Source organism: Triticum urartu, chromosome 2 (genome assembly GCF_003073215.2).
Source record: "Triticum urartu cultivar G1812 chromosome 2, Tu2.1, whole genome shotgun sequence".
Classification (NCBI taxonomy): Eukaryota; Viridiplantae; Streptophyta; class Magnoliopsida; order Poales; family Poaceae; genus Triticum; species Triticum urartu.
The window spans coordinates 142,613,411-142,631,091 of NC_053023.1; the positions used below are offsets into that span (position 1 = coordinate 142,613,411).

General features: G+C 42.7%; 1 protein-coding gene across 7 annotated transcripts; it reads left to right on the plus strand.

Annotated features, from left to right (window-relative positions):
• Positions 1-7,034: 7,034 nt before the first annotated feature.
• On the plus strand, positions 7,035-10,672 carry LOC125536429. 7 transcript variants are annotated; one of them, XR_007295039.1, is made up of 8 exons: positions 7,035-7,349; positions 7,442-7,504; positions 7,583-7,661; positions 7,771-7,813; positions 9,299-9,444; positions 9,590-9,628; positions 10,171-10,234; positions 10,335-10,672. XR_007295039.1 is itself a non-coding variant. In XM_048699646.1 (7 exons), the coding sequence occupies exons 1-7, from the start codon at positions 7,288-7,290 to the stop codon at positions 10,352-10,354; spliced, it is 369 nt and encodes a 122-aa protein (XP_048555603.1). In that variant the 5' UTR covers positions 7,035-7,287; the 3' UTR covers positions 10,355-10,672. The 7 variants fall into 7 exon arrangements, 2 of the variants coding, with proteins under 2 accessions (XP_048555603.1, XP_048555604.1); XR_007295036.1 differs by having other exon boundaries at positions 9,407-9,444; XR_007295037.1 differs by having other exon boundaries at positions 9,590-10,234.
• Positions 10,673-17,681: the final 7,009 nt, after the last annotated feature.

Below are 17,681 nucleotides of genomic sequence, written 5' to 3' on the forward strand. Positions count from 1 at the left end.
GCAGTCGATGATACGTCTCCAACGTATCTATAATTTTTTATTGCTCCATGCTATATTATCTTCTGTTTTGGACATTATTGGGCTTTATTATCCACTTTTATATTATTTTTGGGACTAACCTATTAACCGGAGGCCTAGCCCAGAATTGCTGTTTTTTGCCTATTTCAGAGCTTCGCGGAAAAAGAATATCAAACGGAGTCCAAACGGAATGAAACCTCCGGGAACGTGATTTTCGGAACGAACATGATCCTGGAGACTTGGACCCTACGTCAAGCAACCAACAGGGAAGCCACGAGGTAGGGGGGCGCGCCTGCCCCCCCAGGCGCACCCTCCACCCTCGTGGGCCCCTGTTGCTCCACCGACGTACTCCTTCCTCCTATATATACTTACATACCCCCAAACGATCAGAAACAGAGCCAAAACCCTAATTCCACCGCCGTAACTTTCTATATCCATGAGATCCCATCTTGGGGCCTGTTTCGGAGCTCCGTCGGAGGGGGCATCGATGACGGAGGGCTTCTACATCAACACCATAGCCTCTCCGATGATGTGTGAGTAGTTTACGTCAGACCTTCGGGTCCATACTTGTTAGCTAGATGGCTTCTTCTCTCTTTTTGGATGTCAATACAATGTTCTCCCCCTCTCTCGTGGAGATCTATCCGATGTAATCTTCTTTTGCGGTGTGTTTGTTGAGACCGATGAATTGTGGCTTTATGATCAAGTTTATCTATGAACAATATTTGAATCTTTTCTGAATTCTTTTATGTATGATTGGTTATCTTTGCAAGTCTCTTCGAATTATCAGTTTGGTTTGGCCTACTAGATTGATCTTTCTTGCAATAGGAGAAGTGCTTAGCTTTGGGTTCAATCTTGCGGTGTCCTTTCCCAGTGACAGTAGGGGTAGCGAGGCATGTATTGTATTGTTGGCATCGAGGATAACAAGATGGGGTTTATTTCATATTGCTTGAGTTTATCCCTCTACATCATTTCATCTTGCTTAAAGCGTTACTCTGTTCTTATGAACTTAATACTCTAGATGCATGCTGGATAGCGGTCGATGTGTGGAGTAATAGTAGTAGATGCAGGCATGAGTCGGTCTACTTGTCTCGGACGTGATGACTACATACATGATCATACCTAGATATTCTCATAACTATGCTCAGTTCTGCCAATTGCTCAACGGTAATTTGTTCACCCACCGTAAAATACTTATGCTCTTGAGAGAAGCCACTAGTGAAACCTATGCCCCCCGGGTTTATCTTCCATCATATTAATCTTCCAACACTTAGTTATTTTCGTTGCCTTTTATTTTACTTTGCATCTTTATCATAAAAATACCAAAAATATTATCTTATCATATCTATCAGATCTCACTCTCGTAAGTGACCGTGTAGGGACTGACAACCCCTTATCGCGTTGGTTGCGAGGATTTATTTGTTTTGTGTAGGTGTGAGGGACTCGCGCGTAGCCTTCTACTGGATTGATACATTGGTTCTCAAAAACTGAGGGAAATACTTACGCTACTTTGCTGCATCACCCTTTCCTCTTCAAGGGAAAACCAACGCAGTGCTCAAGAGGTAGCAAGAAGGATTTCTGGCACCGTTGCCGGGGAGGTCTACGCAAAAGTCAACATAGCGAGTACCCATCACAAACCCTTATCTCCCGCATTACATTATTTGCCATTGGCCTCTCATTTTCCTCTCCCCCACTTCACCCTTGCCGTTTTATTCGCCCTCTCTCTCCATCCTCCCTCTCTTTCTCTATTTGCCTCTTTTTGCCCATTTCTTGTTTGCTCGTATGGTTGGAATAGTTGTTTATTTTTTTACTAAACAGAGAACCTAAGATTTATGGATCCTCATCCACTTGGTAATCTTTTTAAGAGATCCAATTATGATGAACCAATTGCTAGTGAGTTTTGTGCACTAGATTATCTTTATGAGGTTTTGCTTGAAATTCGTGAACCTGAAAAGTGTGATGAATTACTTTATGAAGCGATTCACGATAGATCTTTGAATAAAAAGCATGACTTCAATGATTTTATTTATGTAAATTGTGCTAATAATATGCAAGATCCTAAGCTTGGGGATGCTAGTTTTGTTATGTCCTCTACTTGTTGCAATGATCATGATTGGGGTGATTCTTCTTATGATCTTGAACATTTATTTACTCCCCATGATGAATATGAGATTGATAATAGTGTTTGCAATAATATTGAAAGTGGGTTTGGAAGAGTGTCAACTTTAGATCCCACATATATTCAGATAATTTTCAATCTTATGAATTTTTTGATAAAAGTGGGTTTGGAAAGGTCATGACTTTAGTTAATGTTAACCCCACTATTTTGGAAGAGTGTCAACTTTGCATGCATATGGATCGTGTTGAAAATATTTTGTGTGATAGTTATTTTGTTGAATTTGCTTATGATCCCACATGCAATTATTATGAGAGAGGAAATATGGTGGTAGAAATTTTCATGTTACTAAATTACCTCTCGTTATGTTGAGATTGCTATTGTTTGTTTCCGCTTCCTTGCATATGCTAGTTTTTGCTTGCCTTAATAATTTGTTTGCCTATAAGATGCCTATGCATAGGAAGTATGTTATACTTAGATGTGTTTGTCACATGTTTTATGATGCTCTCTTTGTGCTTCAATTCTTGTCTTTCATGTGAGCATCATTAAAATTATCAATGCCTAGCTTTAAGGATTTAAAGAAAAGCGCTTGTTGGGAGACAACCCAATATTTATCCTTGCTGTTACTCAATAAATAATTTATCTATCCTCTGTTTTGGTTGTGTTTTTTGTGCTTAATTAGTGTTTGTGCCAAGTAGAACCGTTGGGAAGACTTGGGGAAAGTCTTGTTAATCTTGCTGTAAAAAACAGAAACTTTAGCGCTCACGAGAACTACTGCCATTTTTATTTGGAAAGTTCTATTTAGTTAATTATTTTTGCAGATGATTAATAGATAAATTTCTCACGTCCAGAAATTTATTTTAGAATTTTTGGGGTTCCAGACTTGGCTAGCTATAGATTACTACAGACTGTTCTATTTTTGACAAATTCTGTTTTTCGTGTGTTGTTTGCTTATTTTGATGAATCCATGGCTAGTAAAATAGTTTATAAACCATAGAGAAGTTATAATACAGTAGGTTTAACACCAATATAAATAAAGAATGGGTTCATTATAGTACCTTGAAGTGGTATTTTGTTTTCTTTCGCTAACGGAGCTCGCGAGATTTTCTACTTTAAGTTTTGTGTTGTGAAGTTTTCAAGTTTTTGTTAAGGATTTGATGGATTATGGAACAAGGACTGGCAAGAGCCTAAGCTTAGGGATGCCCATGGCACCCCCAAGATAATCTAAGGACACCAAAAAGCCAAAGCTTGGGGATGCCCCGGAAGGCATCCTCTCTTTCGTCTACTCCCATCGGTAACTTTACTTGGAGCTATATTTTTATTCACCACATGATATGTGTTTTGCTTGGAGCGTCTTGTATGATTTGAGTCTTTTCTTTTTAGTTTACCACAATCATCTTTGTTGTACACACCTTTTTAGAGAGACACATATGATTTGGAAATTATTAGAATACTCTATGTGCTTCACTTATATCTTTTGAGTTATATAGTTTTGCTCTAGTACTTCACTTATATCTTCTAGAGCACGGTGGTGGATTTGTTTTATAGAAACTATTGATCTCTCATGCTTCACTTAGATTATTTTGAGAGTCTTAAATAGCATGGTAATTTGCTTAAATAATCCTAATATGCTAGGTATTCAAGATTAGTAAAAACTTTCTTATGAGTGTTTTGAATACTAAGAGAAGTTTGATGCTTGATAATTGTTTTGAGAGATGGAGATACTGATATTAGAGTTTTGCTAGTTGAGTAGTTGTGAATTTGAGAAATGCTTGTGTTGAAGTTTGTGATTCCCGTAGCATGCACGTATGGTGAACCGTTATGTTAAGAAGTCGGAGCATGGTGTATTTATTGATTGTCCTCCTTATGAGTGGCGGTCGGGGACGAGCGATGGTCTTTTCCTACCAATCTATCCCCCTAGGAGCATGCGCGTAGTACTTTCCTTCGATAACTAATAGATTTTTGCAATAAGTATGTGAGTTCTTTATGACTAATGTTGAGTCCATGGATTATACGCACTCTCACCCTTCCATCATTGTTAGCCTCTTTAATACCGCGCACCTTTCGCCGGTATCATACACCCCCCATATACCTTCCTCAAAACAGCCACCATACCTACCTATCATGGCATTTCCATAGCCATTCCGAGATATATTGCCATGCAAATTTCCACCATTCCGTTTATCATGACACGCTCCATCATTGTCATATTGCTTTGCATGATCATGTAGTTGACATATTAGTAGTGGCACAGCCACCGTTCATAATTCTTTCATATAAGTCACTCATGCATCATTGCCATCCCGGTACACCGCCGGAGGCATTCCTATAGAGTCATACTTTGTTCTAGTATCGAGTTGTAATCTTTGAGTTGTAAATAAATAGAAGTGTGATGATCATCATTAATAGAGCATTGTCCCAAATAAAAAAAGAGAAAGGCCAAAAAAAGGGCCAAAAAAAGAGAAAGGCCAAATAAAAAAATAAAGGACAAATAAAAAATTAATAAAAAGGACAATGCTACTATCCTTTTTTTCCACACTTGTGCTTCAAAGTAGCACCATGATCTTCATGATAGAGAGTCTCTTGTTTTGTCACTTTCATATACTAGTGGGAAATTTTCATTATAGAACTTGGCTTGTATATTCCAACAATGGGCCTCCTCAAGTGCCCTAGGTCTTCATGAGCAAGCAAGTTGGATGCACACCCACTTAGTTTCTTTTGTTGAGCTTTCATACATTTATAGCTCTAGTGCATCTGTTGCATGGCAATCCCTACTCACTCACATTGATATCTATTGATGGGCATATCCATAGCCCGTTGATACGCCTAGTTGATGTGAGACTATCTACTTCCTTTTTGTCTTCTCCACAACCACCATTTTATTCCACCTATAGTGTTATGTCCATGGCTCATGCTCATGTATTGCGTGAAGATTGAAAAAGTTTGAGAACATTAAAAGTATGAAACAATTGCTTGGCTTGTTATCGGGGTTGTGCATGATTTGAATACTTTGTGTGATGACGATGGAGCATAGCCACACTATATGATTTTGTAGGGATAACTTTATTTGGCCATGTTATTTTGAAGAGACATAAGTGCTTAGTTAGTATGCTTGAAGTATTATTATTTCTATGTTAATATTAAACTTTTATCTTAAATCTTTCGGATCTGAATATTCATGCCACAATTAAGAAGAATTACATTGAAATTATGCCTAGTAGCATTCCACATCAAAAATTCTGTTTTTATCATTTACCTACTCGAGGACGAGTAGGAATTAAGCTTGGGGATGCTTGATACGTCTCCAACGTATCTATAATTTTTGATTGCTCCATGCTATATTATCTTCTGGTTTGGACATTATTGGGCTTTATTATCCACTTTTATATTATTTTGGGACTAACCTATTAACCGGAGGCCTAGCCCAGAATTGCTATTTTTTGCCTATTTCAGAGTTTCGCAGAAAAAGAATATCAAATGGAGTCCAAACGGAATGAAACCTTCGGGAACGTGATTTTCGGAACGAACATGTTCCAGGAGACTTGGACCCTACGTCAAGCAACCAACAGGGAAGCCACGATGTAGGGGGGCACGCCTACCCCCCAGGCGCGGCCTCCACCCTCGCGGGCCCCCTGTTGCTCCACCGACGTACTCCTTCCTCCTATATATACCTACGTACCCCCAAACGATTAGAAACGGCGCCAAAACCCTAATTCCACCGCCGTAACTTTCTGTATCCACGAGATCCCATCTTGGGGCCTGTTCCGGAGCTCCGTCCGAGGGGGCATCGATGACGGAGGGCTTCTACATCAACACCATAGCCTCTCTGATGATGTGTGAGTAGTTTACCTCAGACCTTCGGGTCCATAGTTATTAGCTAGATGGCTTCTTCTCTCTTTTTGGATGTCAATACAATGTTCTCCCCCTCTCTCGTGGAGATCTATTCGATGTATTCTTCTTTTGCGGTGTGTTTGTTGAGACCGATGAATTGTGTGTTTATGATCAAATTTATCTATGAACACTATTTGAATCTTTTCTGAATTCTTTAATGTATGATTGGTTATCTTTGCAAGTCTCTTCGAATTATCGGTTTGGTTTGGCCTACTAGATTGATCTTTCTTGCAATGGGAGAAGTGCTTAGCTTTGGGTTCAATCTTGCGGTGTCCTTTCCCAGTGACAGTAGGGGCAGCAAGGCACGTATTGTATTGTTGCCATCAAGGATAACAAGATGGGGTTTATTTCATATTGCTTGAGTTTATCCCTCTACATCATGTCATCTTGCTTAAAGCGTTACTCTGTTCTTATGAACTTAATACTCTAGATGCATGCTGGATAGCGGTCGATGTGTGGAGTAATAGTAGTAGATGCAGGCAGGAGTCGGTCTACTTGTCTCGGACGTGATGCCTATATACATGATCATACCTAGATATTCTCATAACTATGCTCAATTCTGTCAATTGCTCAACACTAATTTGTTCACACACCGTAAAATGCTTATGCTCTTGAGAGAAGCCACTAGTGAAACCTATGGCCCCCGGGTTTATCTTCCATCATATTAATCTTCCAACACTTAGTTATTTTCATTGCCTTTTATTGTACTTTGCATCTTTATCATAAAAATACCAAAAATATTATCTTATCATATCTATCAGATCTCACTCTCATAAGTGACCGTGTTGGGATTGACAACCCCTTGTCGCGTTGGTTGCGAGGATTTATTTGTTTTGTGTAGGTGCGAGGGACTCGCGCGTAGCCTCCTACTGGATTGATACCTTGGTTCTCGAAAACTGAGGGAAATACTTACGTTACTTTGCTGCATCACCCTTTCCTCTTCAAGGGAAAACCAACGCAGTGCTCAAGAGGTAGCAGTCAACAAGGATCTCCGGGCCGCCGACGAGAACGATCTGGAAGAGGAGAAGCATCGCCCTCCGACCATGCCGCTGGCGGCCGAGGACAAATAGCCCAATCGATCTACCTCTTCTCCTGCTGAGGTGATGTTCATCGTTCTTGTTTTTTCCGTGTGATGTTCATCGTTCCTCTTATTTTCTTGGTTGATGTGCTAATCGTGTTAGTCATCTAGAAGATGAATGAAACTATGATGGGAAAGGACAGATGGACTGGGATATATTGCCTCGCTGTGCCGCTTGGTGGCTGAGATGCGGCAGCCCCATGCTCTGTTCCGATGGGCCTCCTCTGCTCGATGTTGCTGCTGGTTGAGGTTCGTCCTTCTCTGGTTCGTATGTTCTTCGCCGCTGCTTTGGATTCGTCGTGCTAATTTCGCATGTTTGCCTTCGTTTCCTTCATGGGCAGTTTGGTACGGTTTCCTGTTGTCGTTTGCGTCGAGCCTTGGGTCCGTCTCTCCTTCTCATTGAGGTTAGTACACTCCTCTTGTGCTTGCCTATAGAATGTTTGATGAAATGCATGTGTGCTGATGCTTGTTCTATGGTTCAGCGTACTTCTCCTGTTGCCGGCGCTTCTTCTTCTCGTCCGTCCTGCTGCTTACCCAACGTGCTTCTGCTTGCTGCCTCCGGTAAATAGGCCGTTCTGTTGCTTCTCTGACTGGCTGAGTGTTCATTGCATGCCTATGTGTCGTTGTGCTCTGACCGGTTGTTTTCTTTGTGTATTTCGCACTTTCGCAGGCTGTACGATCTCTTCTGTTGCTGTGTCATTCGACTCATCAAGGTTTTCTTCTTTCCTTTCTACTACATGTGTGCGTGTTTTACTTTCAGTATCTTCGTGTCACACTGTCTGCCTTGGTGATCTTTTAAATATCTGTATGTCATGCCGATCATTTAAATGTTCCGGATATGGTCGGGCGTTGTGTGTTGTTCGTTCTCGTGTTGCTTATATTTCATGTATGCATGTGAGCAGGATTTGTCCACTTGTTTCCGTTGTTATACATGTTTTGGAGGTCATGGTAACTTGATGCCCCCCGTGCTCACTCTTTCTGTTGTACACAGAAGCATATTTGTCCAATTCTCAGACTAATTTTTTGAAAGAAACCGCAGTTCATTACAACGCCAATTATGGATATGGATCCATCTTGCTGGACTAGATGTAATAAGAAAGCATGTGACAATTGCTTATGAATAGTATTTGTTGTACAAACATCCAATTAATTCTTGAGATACAATAGAGACACTATAATAGTACTACTTTAGTCAAATACATTATCCACTAATTGTTGTAGTGAAATGTCGCTCTAGCTATTAATTTGCATAATCTTGCATGGCAAACTATAGGCATGTGATCTCTATGGTGTTCCTGTAAATAAAGAAAACTGGAATATGTGTCTTCAAAATTTTCTATTTATATACAAAAACCATGCATTGGTACATATGAACCATATGAATAGGACTGAAGATCTATTTTTTGGGTCATGTTTGCGAGTTTTCTGTTATTTCCTCTCAGTGTGAATAGGACTGAAGAAGATGGACATAGCCCTTTAGGTAACTTCACTTTTTTTGAATAGCAAACTGCAGAACAATAGTTCTATGGTATATTTTCATTAAAAAACAGTATGTTACAAAGGGAAAGGTGAAAATAGAAACAAAAGAAAAAAGATCTAAGCTAATGGGGCAGAGCCCTTATCCAATTTCTGTTTTGGGCAACATGAGAATCATTTAAAAATTGATCTGACAGCCTGCTTGAACAAGGTGGAATGCTCGCCTTTGATAGTGTGTTGAAGTAGTTGAAGATCCTTTTTTTAATTCAAGCCTCTAATTTGAGACTGTCGGCTGGATGTTTCTGAAGACCTTGCCATCTCACTTTGTCCTGGATTAATAAAAGATTACAAATTTATTTGTCTAAATAGGACAGGTTATTTACGAAGGTATACCATTTCTATTGACTGGATAATTTACATGTTGGCAAGGACTTATTGGTGCAGCCTGGTCATAATTGCTCGGCCAATTTCCCAACCCAAATCCAGAACCGCTTCATCTTTAGATCTTTACATGATTGATGAAATGCCTTAGAGACTAAGATCTACACTTTGTTTTTCTCCGTTCTCCTTCTCACGGATTAACCGATGGCTGTAAGACCTAGAGAAGCATTAGGAACTGGTCTGCAGTGTCTTCCAGTGTATGCGTACACACAATTCAATTTCCTTTTCTTTTTGCCCTTTGTATAGATGATGTGGTTGAGTTACGAAGCCTCTTCTTGTAGTGTTGTCTGCAAGGCCGAAGGGAAGTTATTAATGCATTTGAGCAGCTCTATCTGATTGTTCATCTCCTGAACCTATTTTAGTTGATATATAAGTGTTCTCTATTTCAGAAAGACAGAACACGAGATTGTGCCCCCTCTTGCTCCAGGTGCATGTTCCTGCCCTCCTTTCCCCTCTGATTTGACTTGCTTTACCTTGTGTGAAGTTTTATACTTTCAACTTTACAAAGCTATATCAATTTTGCTTTCAACTGTACTTGGCTACACCTGTAACATGATGCATTTCTCTTTCAGTTTATTGAATACATTTTGAAGAAGTGAATGCTCTATCCGGTACTGTCCTATGACTCATTTAACAGTCCGTCAATTTGCTCACAAACCTCCTCATGTACAGCATACAATGAGTATTCTGTCACATATCACACAACATCTTGATCTTTCAGCTAATAATATGCTGTAATTTTTTAGGCGTATCACTGTTTGCAGCTTTTGGATTCCTTCTGTGTGTTGGGAGATAATGCTCTTAATAAACTTTAGCTTTCTGCAATGCTAGGTCGGACAAATTCAGTACTGAAAATCTAGACTGTTCTTTCCACTCGATAACAACTTCTATGCTTGCGCCACCATGATATCACTACAACATTTCCCTGGAAAATTTTATTAGTTGCATGTAAACTGAATTGATTTACCAGTAAAAACCTGGACAACTCATTTCAGTCCCTAACAACAATTATGGCATTACCAGGATATGTCATGTATGTGCTCTGAGTCGTAGTAGGATGCAAAAAGTACAATAAGAGATAGAATGTATGGACTATGGCTAGCAGTAACATTTTATTGACTTGTGCAGTATTTGATACTATCTATTTCTGCAGGCTATTCCTCATGTTGCAACCTTTTCCCATAGAATTGAATGGAAGATGGAAGAAATTGCAGGAGGTATACTTTGTGTTCCATTAGTCTTACTGTCAGATTTCCATGTTCAGTTATTCACACTATATTGTTGCTCGATATCTATAGCTTGCTATTATTTGAGCAGGAATGGTGTTTCCAGCGTGACATTCAAAACCAGTCAAGACTATAAAGGGGTTGTGAAGGACGAAATGCTATGGATCCAGAGTGGGAGGGGAGAGTTACCAACAATGTATCGAGGATAAACCGTGACATGGATTCCTAAGTTCCAACTTAAATAGCAAAATTATATAGGGAGAATGCCTGCATTTTGAAAACTCTATTACATAGTTTGAAGCTATGCTTCTTTCAAATTTCATTATTAAAAGGATCCTTATTATTGCCAATTTGTCAAGCATTTATTGTCGAATAACTCTTTGTTTCAAATGAGACCTGTGGCGCAAGGGGTAAATTTATTATACATCTTATTGTACACAACATGCCTCTTCTTTTTTTATTAAGAGGGGTTAAATTTGTTACCATATGTGCTTCCTCACAACTAAACCATGAATTTTCTTTTTGATATCTTTTTTTCAAACTCAGATATCTAATCATTATAACCATATTTTCAACTAAAACAATGCTTCCTTAGCTGGTTTGTACATGTTACACAAATATCTTTTTTTCAAACTCGGATTTCGCACCGCGATAACCACATTTTCAATATAACGTCGTTTAACACATGAGCTTTGTACTACCAATATTGAATAGGTTCTTGCAAAATTAAACTATTTTCATCGACAACATGGCTTTAGCGGGTCTCTGCGCCATTTGGCGCAACGGCTCAACTAGTTATATATATGAAAGGTCACCCCTAGAGGGTAGTGCCGGTTTCCCCATAAACCTATTGTCTTACAAGGTATCACGTTAGGTTACGTACGCTTCCGCCCAAACCCTAATCACCAGACACCGCCGCCGCCGCCTCACTTCCGATCCTACCGCCGCCATCGAGTGCCGCCGCATCCGGATCTACCAACGCAGGGTTCCTGTTGGCCTCCCTCGCGGCGCTTCTGTCCCGCCCGCTGGACGCAGCCGCCGTGCAGTCCCCGCTCGGGACAAGGAGCATGGGCTCCTTCTTCTCGACTCCACCAGCCGCCTCGTTGTTCGTGCACGAGCTCGCGGTGCACACCACCGCCGCTTCGTCCGCATCTCCTGCCGCGGGTGCTGTCCTGTAACGACCGGATAATCATGCTACAGTAATCCCACGAAAATCATGCCACGTCACCTCGGTTACTGTTGCTAACCTCGTAATGATTCGAAACCATTTCAAAATTTAAATTCAAAATATGTCAAACAACAAAAGTTTTCAAAAGTTGAAACAAAAATGTTCGGTGAGTGCTGAATAGTACAAGGGTAATTATAATAAAGAAAACATAGTTTTAGAAAGTGCCTAAATATTTCAAAATGCATTAAAACAGAAAAGAGTAATAAATAAAAGAAAAAGGAGAAAACACAAAACCAGAAAACAAACTAACAAAAAAAGGAAAAGAAGCCCCCTAATGGGCCACGGCCAACCTGGCCACCAGTCAGGCCGGCCCATTCCCTGCACCCCTCCCTGGCCTATATGGCCCGACTCCCCCGACCTAACCCTAGCCTAACCCCATTCCCTCACGATCCCCACCTCCCTCTCCCTCCAGCGCCGCCAAGGGAGACCCCCCCACGCTCGATCCCCACTTCCCTCGCTCCTGAACCCCGCACTCCCCCTCGTTCCCCGCTCCCCACGTCGCTCGCTCTCCCTCCCCCATCGATTCAGATCGGGGGCTCGACCCCGCGGTGCTCCCGACGCCGCCCGCCGCTCCGAGAACCCCCTGCCCGACGGCTCTCCTCCTCCCCAGCGGCTGCATCGCGTCATCTCCGCCCTTGTCATCGACCATCGCGACCCCGAGCTCCGGCGCCTTCCCGAGCTCATTTTTAGCACAACTACAGGGCCTCGTGAGCACGCTTCGTTCACCGTACGATGCCGTCCCTGGCCGCGCTCGCACATCCGCGTGCCATGCGCCTCCAATCGCCACCCCCATCTATTGCGCCTCCGCGCGCTGTTGGCCGCCTGGGCGCGCACTCCTCGGAAACCGCCCATGCTTGCAGCCCCCACTGCCGCGCCAGTGACCTCCCCCTTCGTCCAGCCGCGGCTCTGCTCTGCCAGCGCCGCCGCCCGCCTGCGCCGCATCCGCCACGGCCGCCGCTGCCAGGTGCCGCTCGCCTCCGCCCTCGCTCGCCGGCCTCTCCGGCGCGGCCAGTGCCTCCCCTGGCCACACCATGGCCGTAGATGGCCCCCTGTGTGTGTGTGCCATAGCCAGGGCGTGGCCTTGTGCCACTGACCACAGGGGCCCACCCCCTGTTTAGAACGAATTTTAATAACAAATAAAATTAATCAATTAATTAATTAGCAAATCAATAAATTAACTTAATTAACTATGTTTAAATTAGCCTAACTACCTAATTTAGTTAATTAAAAATGGTAGTTTAGTTAGGTCTATGACAGAATGACCCCACATGTAAGTTTGACCCAGTCAACAGCCCTGTTGACTGCTGACATCATGCTGATGTCATGATGATGTCATAACCCTGTTTTCTATTTAAATTAATTCTGTTTTTCCAAAATGATTTAAAAACTTTAATAATTCATAGAAAATAAACCGTATGTCGGATGAAAATAATTTGTACATGAAAGTTGCTCAGAACGACGAGACGAATCCGAATATGCAGCCCGTTCATCCGTCACACATCCCTAGCATAGAGAACACGCAACAATCCTCCTCCATTTCATCTGCCCGAAAACGTCAAACACCGGGAATACTTTCCCGGATGTTTTCCCCCTTCGCCAGTAGCACCTAGTACTGCGTTAGGCCACCCCTAGCACCGCGTATTGCCATGTTATGCTTTGTGATGCTTTGTTTACTTTGTATTTACTGTTTCTTCCCCCCTCTTCTTCTCCGGTAGACCCCGAGACTGGCACTGATGCCATCGAGTTCGACTACGTCCCGACGACCCCTCCTTGCCAGAGCAACCAGGCAAGCCCCCCCCCTTGATCACCAGATATCGCCTACTCTTCTCTATACTGCTTGCATTAGAGTAGTGTAGCATGTTACTACTTTCCGTTAATCCTATTCTGATGCATAGCCTGTCCTTGCTACTACTGTTGTTACCTTTACCTGCTATCCTAATGCTTAGTATAGGATGCTAGTGTTCCATCAGTGGCCCTACACTCTTGTCCGTCTGCCATGCTATACTACTGGGCTGTGATCACTTCGGGAGGTGATCACGGGCATATGCTATATACTTTATACTGTACATTACTTATGATACTGTTCGGAGTTGGGGGCTGAAGGGGCAGGTGGCTCCATCCCGGTAGAGGTGGGCCTGGGTTCCCGACGGCCCCCGACTGTTACTTTGTGGCGGAGCGACAGGGCAGGTTGAGACCACCTAGGAAAGAGGTGGGCCTGGCCCTGGTCGGCGTTCGCGGTTAATTCAAGATAACACGTTTAACGAGATCTTGGTATTTGATCTGAGTCTGGCAACTGGCCTATACGCACTAACCATCTACGCGGGGACAGTTATGGGCACTCGACGTCATGGTATCAGCCGAAGCCTTCGTGACGTTAGCGACTGAGCAGCACGTGCCGGATTGGACTGGAACGCCTGCTAGGCTAGGTCTGCTTCCGGCCGCCCTCGCAATGTGCAGGTGTGCAATGGGCGATGGGCCCAGACCCCTACGCCATAGGATTTAGACCGGTGTGCTGACCTCTCTGTTGTGCCTAGGTAGGGCTGCGACGTGTTGATCTTCCGAGGCCGGGCATGACCCAGAAAAGTGTTGAAAGTGCAACTATCCCTAGGTGGTTTTGGTAATTCATAACAACATATAGCTCATTGAGCTAATACTATTCCAAGATGATTATTTCAGGAAAGCTCAATGATTGGCATGGCATGGATGTGAAAGTAGAACCCTCAAAATGCTAAGGACAAAGGATTGGCTCAAGCTCAAAAGCTCAAGACTCTTCATTTTATATTTTAGTGATCCAAGATCACATTGAGTCTTTAGGAAAAGCCAATACTATCAAGGAGGGATGAGGTGTTGCTTAATGAGCCTCTTGCTTCATGTGCTTAGTGATATGCTCCAAAACCCTCAACTACTTTCCCATATCCACATATGACCTAAACCCTAAGCCAAACTCGGTCCTACCGATTCTTCCTATCCGGCGCCACCGAGTTTTCACTTGTCATTAGCCACTGCCAAACCCTAGCAATTCGGTTCTACCGATAAGGATCTCGGTCTCACCGAGATGGGGTTGCAAACTCTCTGTTTCCCTTTCGTAACTTTTCGGTCCCACCGAAAGAGCGAATCGGTCCCACCGAGATTGCAATGTAAACTCAGTGTTTCCCCTTTGTAACTTTTCGGTCTCACCGAAAGAGCAAATCGGTCCCACCGAGTTTGCCTGACCAACTCTCTGGTTAGCTAATTACCAAATTCGGTCTCACCGAGTTTGTGTAATCGGTCTCACCGAGATTACGTTATGCCCAAACCCTAACCATATCGGTCCTACCGAGTTGCATGTCAGTCCCACCGAAAATCTCTAACGGTCACTAGGTTTACATTTTCGGTCCGAGCGAGTTTATTGATTCGGTTCCACCGAGATTGGAAAACTATGTAACGGTTGGATTTTGTGTGGAGGCTATATATACCCCTCCACCTTCTTCTCATTCGATGAGAGAGCCATCAGAACACACACACCATTCCAACTCATATGTTCTGAGAGAGAACCACCTACTCATGTGTTGAGACCAAGACATTCCATTCCTACCATATGAATCTTGATCTCTAGCCTTCCCAAGTTGCTTTCCACTCAAATCTTCTTTCCACCAAATCCAAATCCTATGAGAGAGAGTTGAGTGTTGGGGAGACTATCATTTGAAGCACAAGAGCAAGGAGTTCATTACCTACACACCATTTGTTACTTCTTGGAGAGTGGTGTCTCCTAGATTGGCTAGGTGTCACTTGGGAGCCTCCGACAAGATTGTGGAGTTGAACCAAGGAGTTTGTAAGGGCAAGGAGATCGCCTACTTCGTGAAGATCTACGGCTAGTGAGGCAAGTCCTGTGTGGGCGATGGCCATGGTGGGATAGACAAGGTTGCTTCTTCGTGGACCCTTTGTGGGTGGTTGCTTCTTCGTGGACCCTTCGTGGGTGGAGCCCTGTGTGGACTCGCGCAACCGTTACCCTTGGGTGGAGCCCTGTGTGGACTCACGCAACCGTTACCCTTCGTGGGTTGAAGTCTCCATCAACGTGGATGTAGGATAGCACCACCTATCCGAACCACGGGAAAAACATCCGTGTCTCCAATTGCGTTTGAATTCTCCAAACCCTTCCCTTTACATTCTTGCAAGTTGCATGCTTTACTTTCCGCTGCCAATATACTCTTTGCATGCTTGCTTGAATCATGTGATGATTGCTTGACTTGTCCTAAATTAGCTAAAATCTGCCAAGAACTAAAATTGGGAAAAGGTTAAGTTTTTATTTGGTCAAGTAGTCTAATCACCCCCCCCTCTAGACATACTTTCGATCCTACAAGTGGTATCAGAGCCAGGTTTCCATTTGCTTTGATCTCCATAGCTTTTGGTGGTCATAGCCTTGGTTTCACAACCTAGGAGAGTATGGCGTCTAGCGAGGGAAATTATCACCGTAGAGGTCCTTACTTTGATGGTACTAATTTTGCTAGTTGGAAGCATAAAATGAAAATGCATATTCTTGGACATAACCCCGCCGTTTGGGCTATTGTGTGTGTTGGTTTGCAAGGTGACTTCTTTGATGGGAGAGAACCGAACCGTGAAGCTACCGCGGATGAGTTGAAGATGTTGCAATACAATGCTCAAGCTTGCGATATTCTCTTCAACGGATTGTGCCCCGAAGAATTCAACAAAATCAGCCACCTTGAGAATGCGAAGGAAATTTGGGACACTTTGATTGATATGCACGAAGGTACCGACTCCGTCAAGGAATCCAAGTTGGATGTGCTTCAAAGCCAACTTGACAAGTTCAAGATGAAGGATGGTGAAGGTGTCGCTGAAATGTACTCTAGGCTTGCTCTCATCACAAATGAGATTGTCGGCTTAGGAAGTGAAGAGATGACCGATAAATTCATCATCAAGAAGATTCTAAGAGCCTTGGATGGAAAATATGATACCGTGTGCACATTGATCCAAATGATGCCCAATTACAAAGATCTCAAGCCAACGGAGGTGATTGGAAGAATTGTTGCTCATGAGATGTCACTTAAGGATAAAGAGGAACTTCACAACAAATCAAGTGGTGCCTATAAAGCCTCATGTGAAGCCCCTACATCATCAAGTGAGAAACAAGACTTCAATGAAGAATTGAGCTTAATGGTGAAGAACTTCAACAAGTTCTACAAGAGTAGAAGCAAAGATAGAAGCTCCAAGTCAAGGTCCTACAATGACAAAAGATCTTCTAGTCGAGAGCGAAACTGCTACAATTGTGCAAGACCCGGACACTATTCCAATGAGTGTATGGCTCCCTACAAGAGAAGAGAAGATTCTCCAAAAAGAAGAAGCAAAGGATCACCACCAAGAGAGAGAAGGAGTAGAGATGATTGTTATGAACGAAGATACTCACGGAGAAGCAAGGATTCGGAAAGGAAGGAAAAATCATCAAGGAGCTACACAAGACGAAGACATCAAGCTCATGTTGGTGAATGGGTATCCGGCTCCGACTCCGACAGCCACTCCGAGAGAAGTTATTACTCCGGCTCCGAAGATACTCAAGATGAAGGTGTTGCCGGTCTAGCACTTGTGTCAACCAACTCCTACGACATATTTGACTCACCAAATGAAGGAATTGGAAGATGCTTCATGGCCAAAGGTCCTAAGGTAACACACCCCGAGTATGTTGATTTCAATAGTGATGAAGATGAGTTGTTAGGTGATGATTTGCTTGGTGACAACTCTAGTGATGAATACTATGATGAAATGTCAATTAAACATGCTAATCAAGATAAAATGAATGACAATGATAAGGAGAAGATTGAGGCCCTAACTAAAGAACTAAACACTCTTAAGTTAGCTCATGAAACCATCTTCGAAGATCATCGAGAACTTTTAAGAGCTCATGAGAAATTACGCTTTGAAAAGCTCAATCTTGAGCAAGAGCATGAGTTCTTAAAGGAAATCAATGATGATCTCCGCAAGAAAAGTTCTTCTTACATTGCCAAGCGTTTACTCTTATCCACTTACATGCCTCAAGTCAAGTCTAGTAAGAAGAAAGATTCTTCCTCTAGGAATAAAAATGATCATGCTAAATCCAATATTGTTGCTTCTAGTAGTTCTCTTGATTCCACTAATGATTCTCTTAGCCAAGTTACACTTGAGCAAGAAAATAGCTTATTGAAGGGAATTATAGAGAAAGGAGTGTACAAAAGCCTTGCC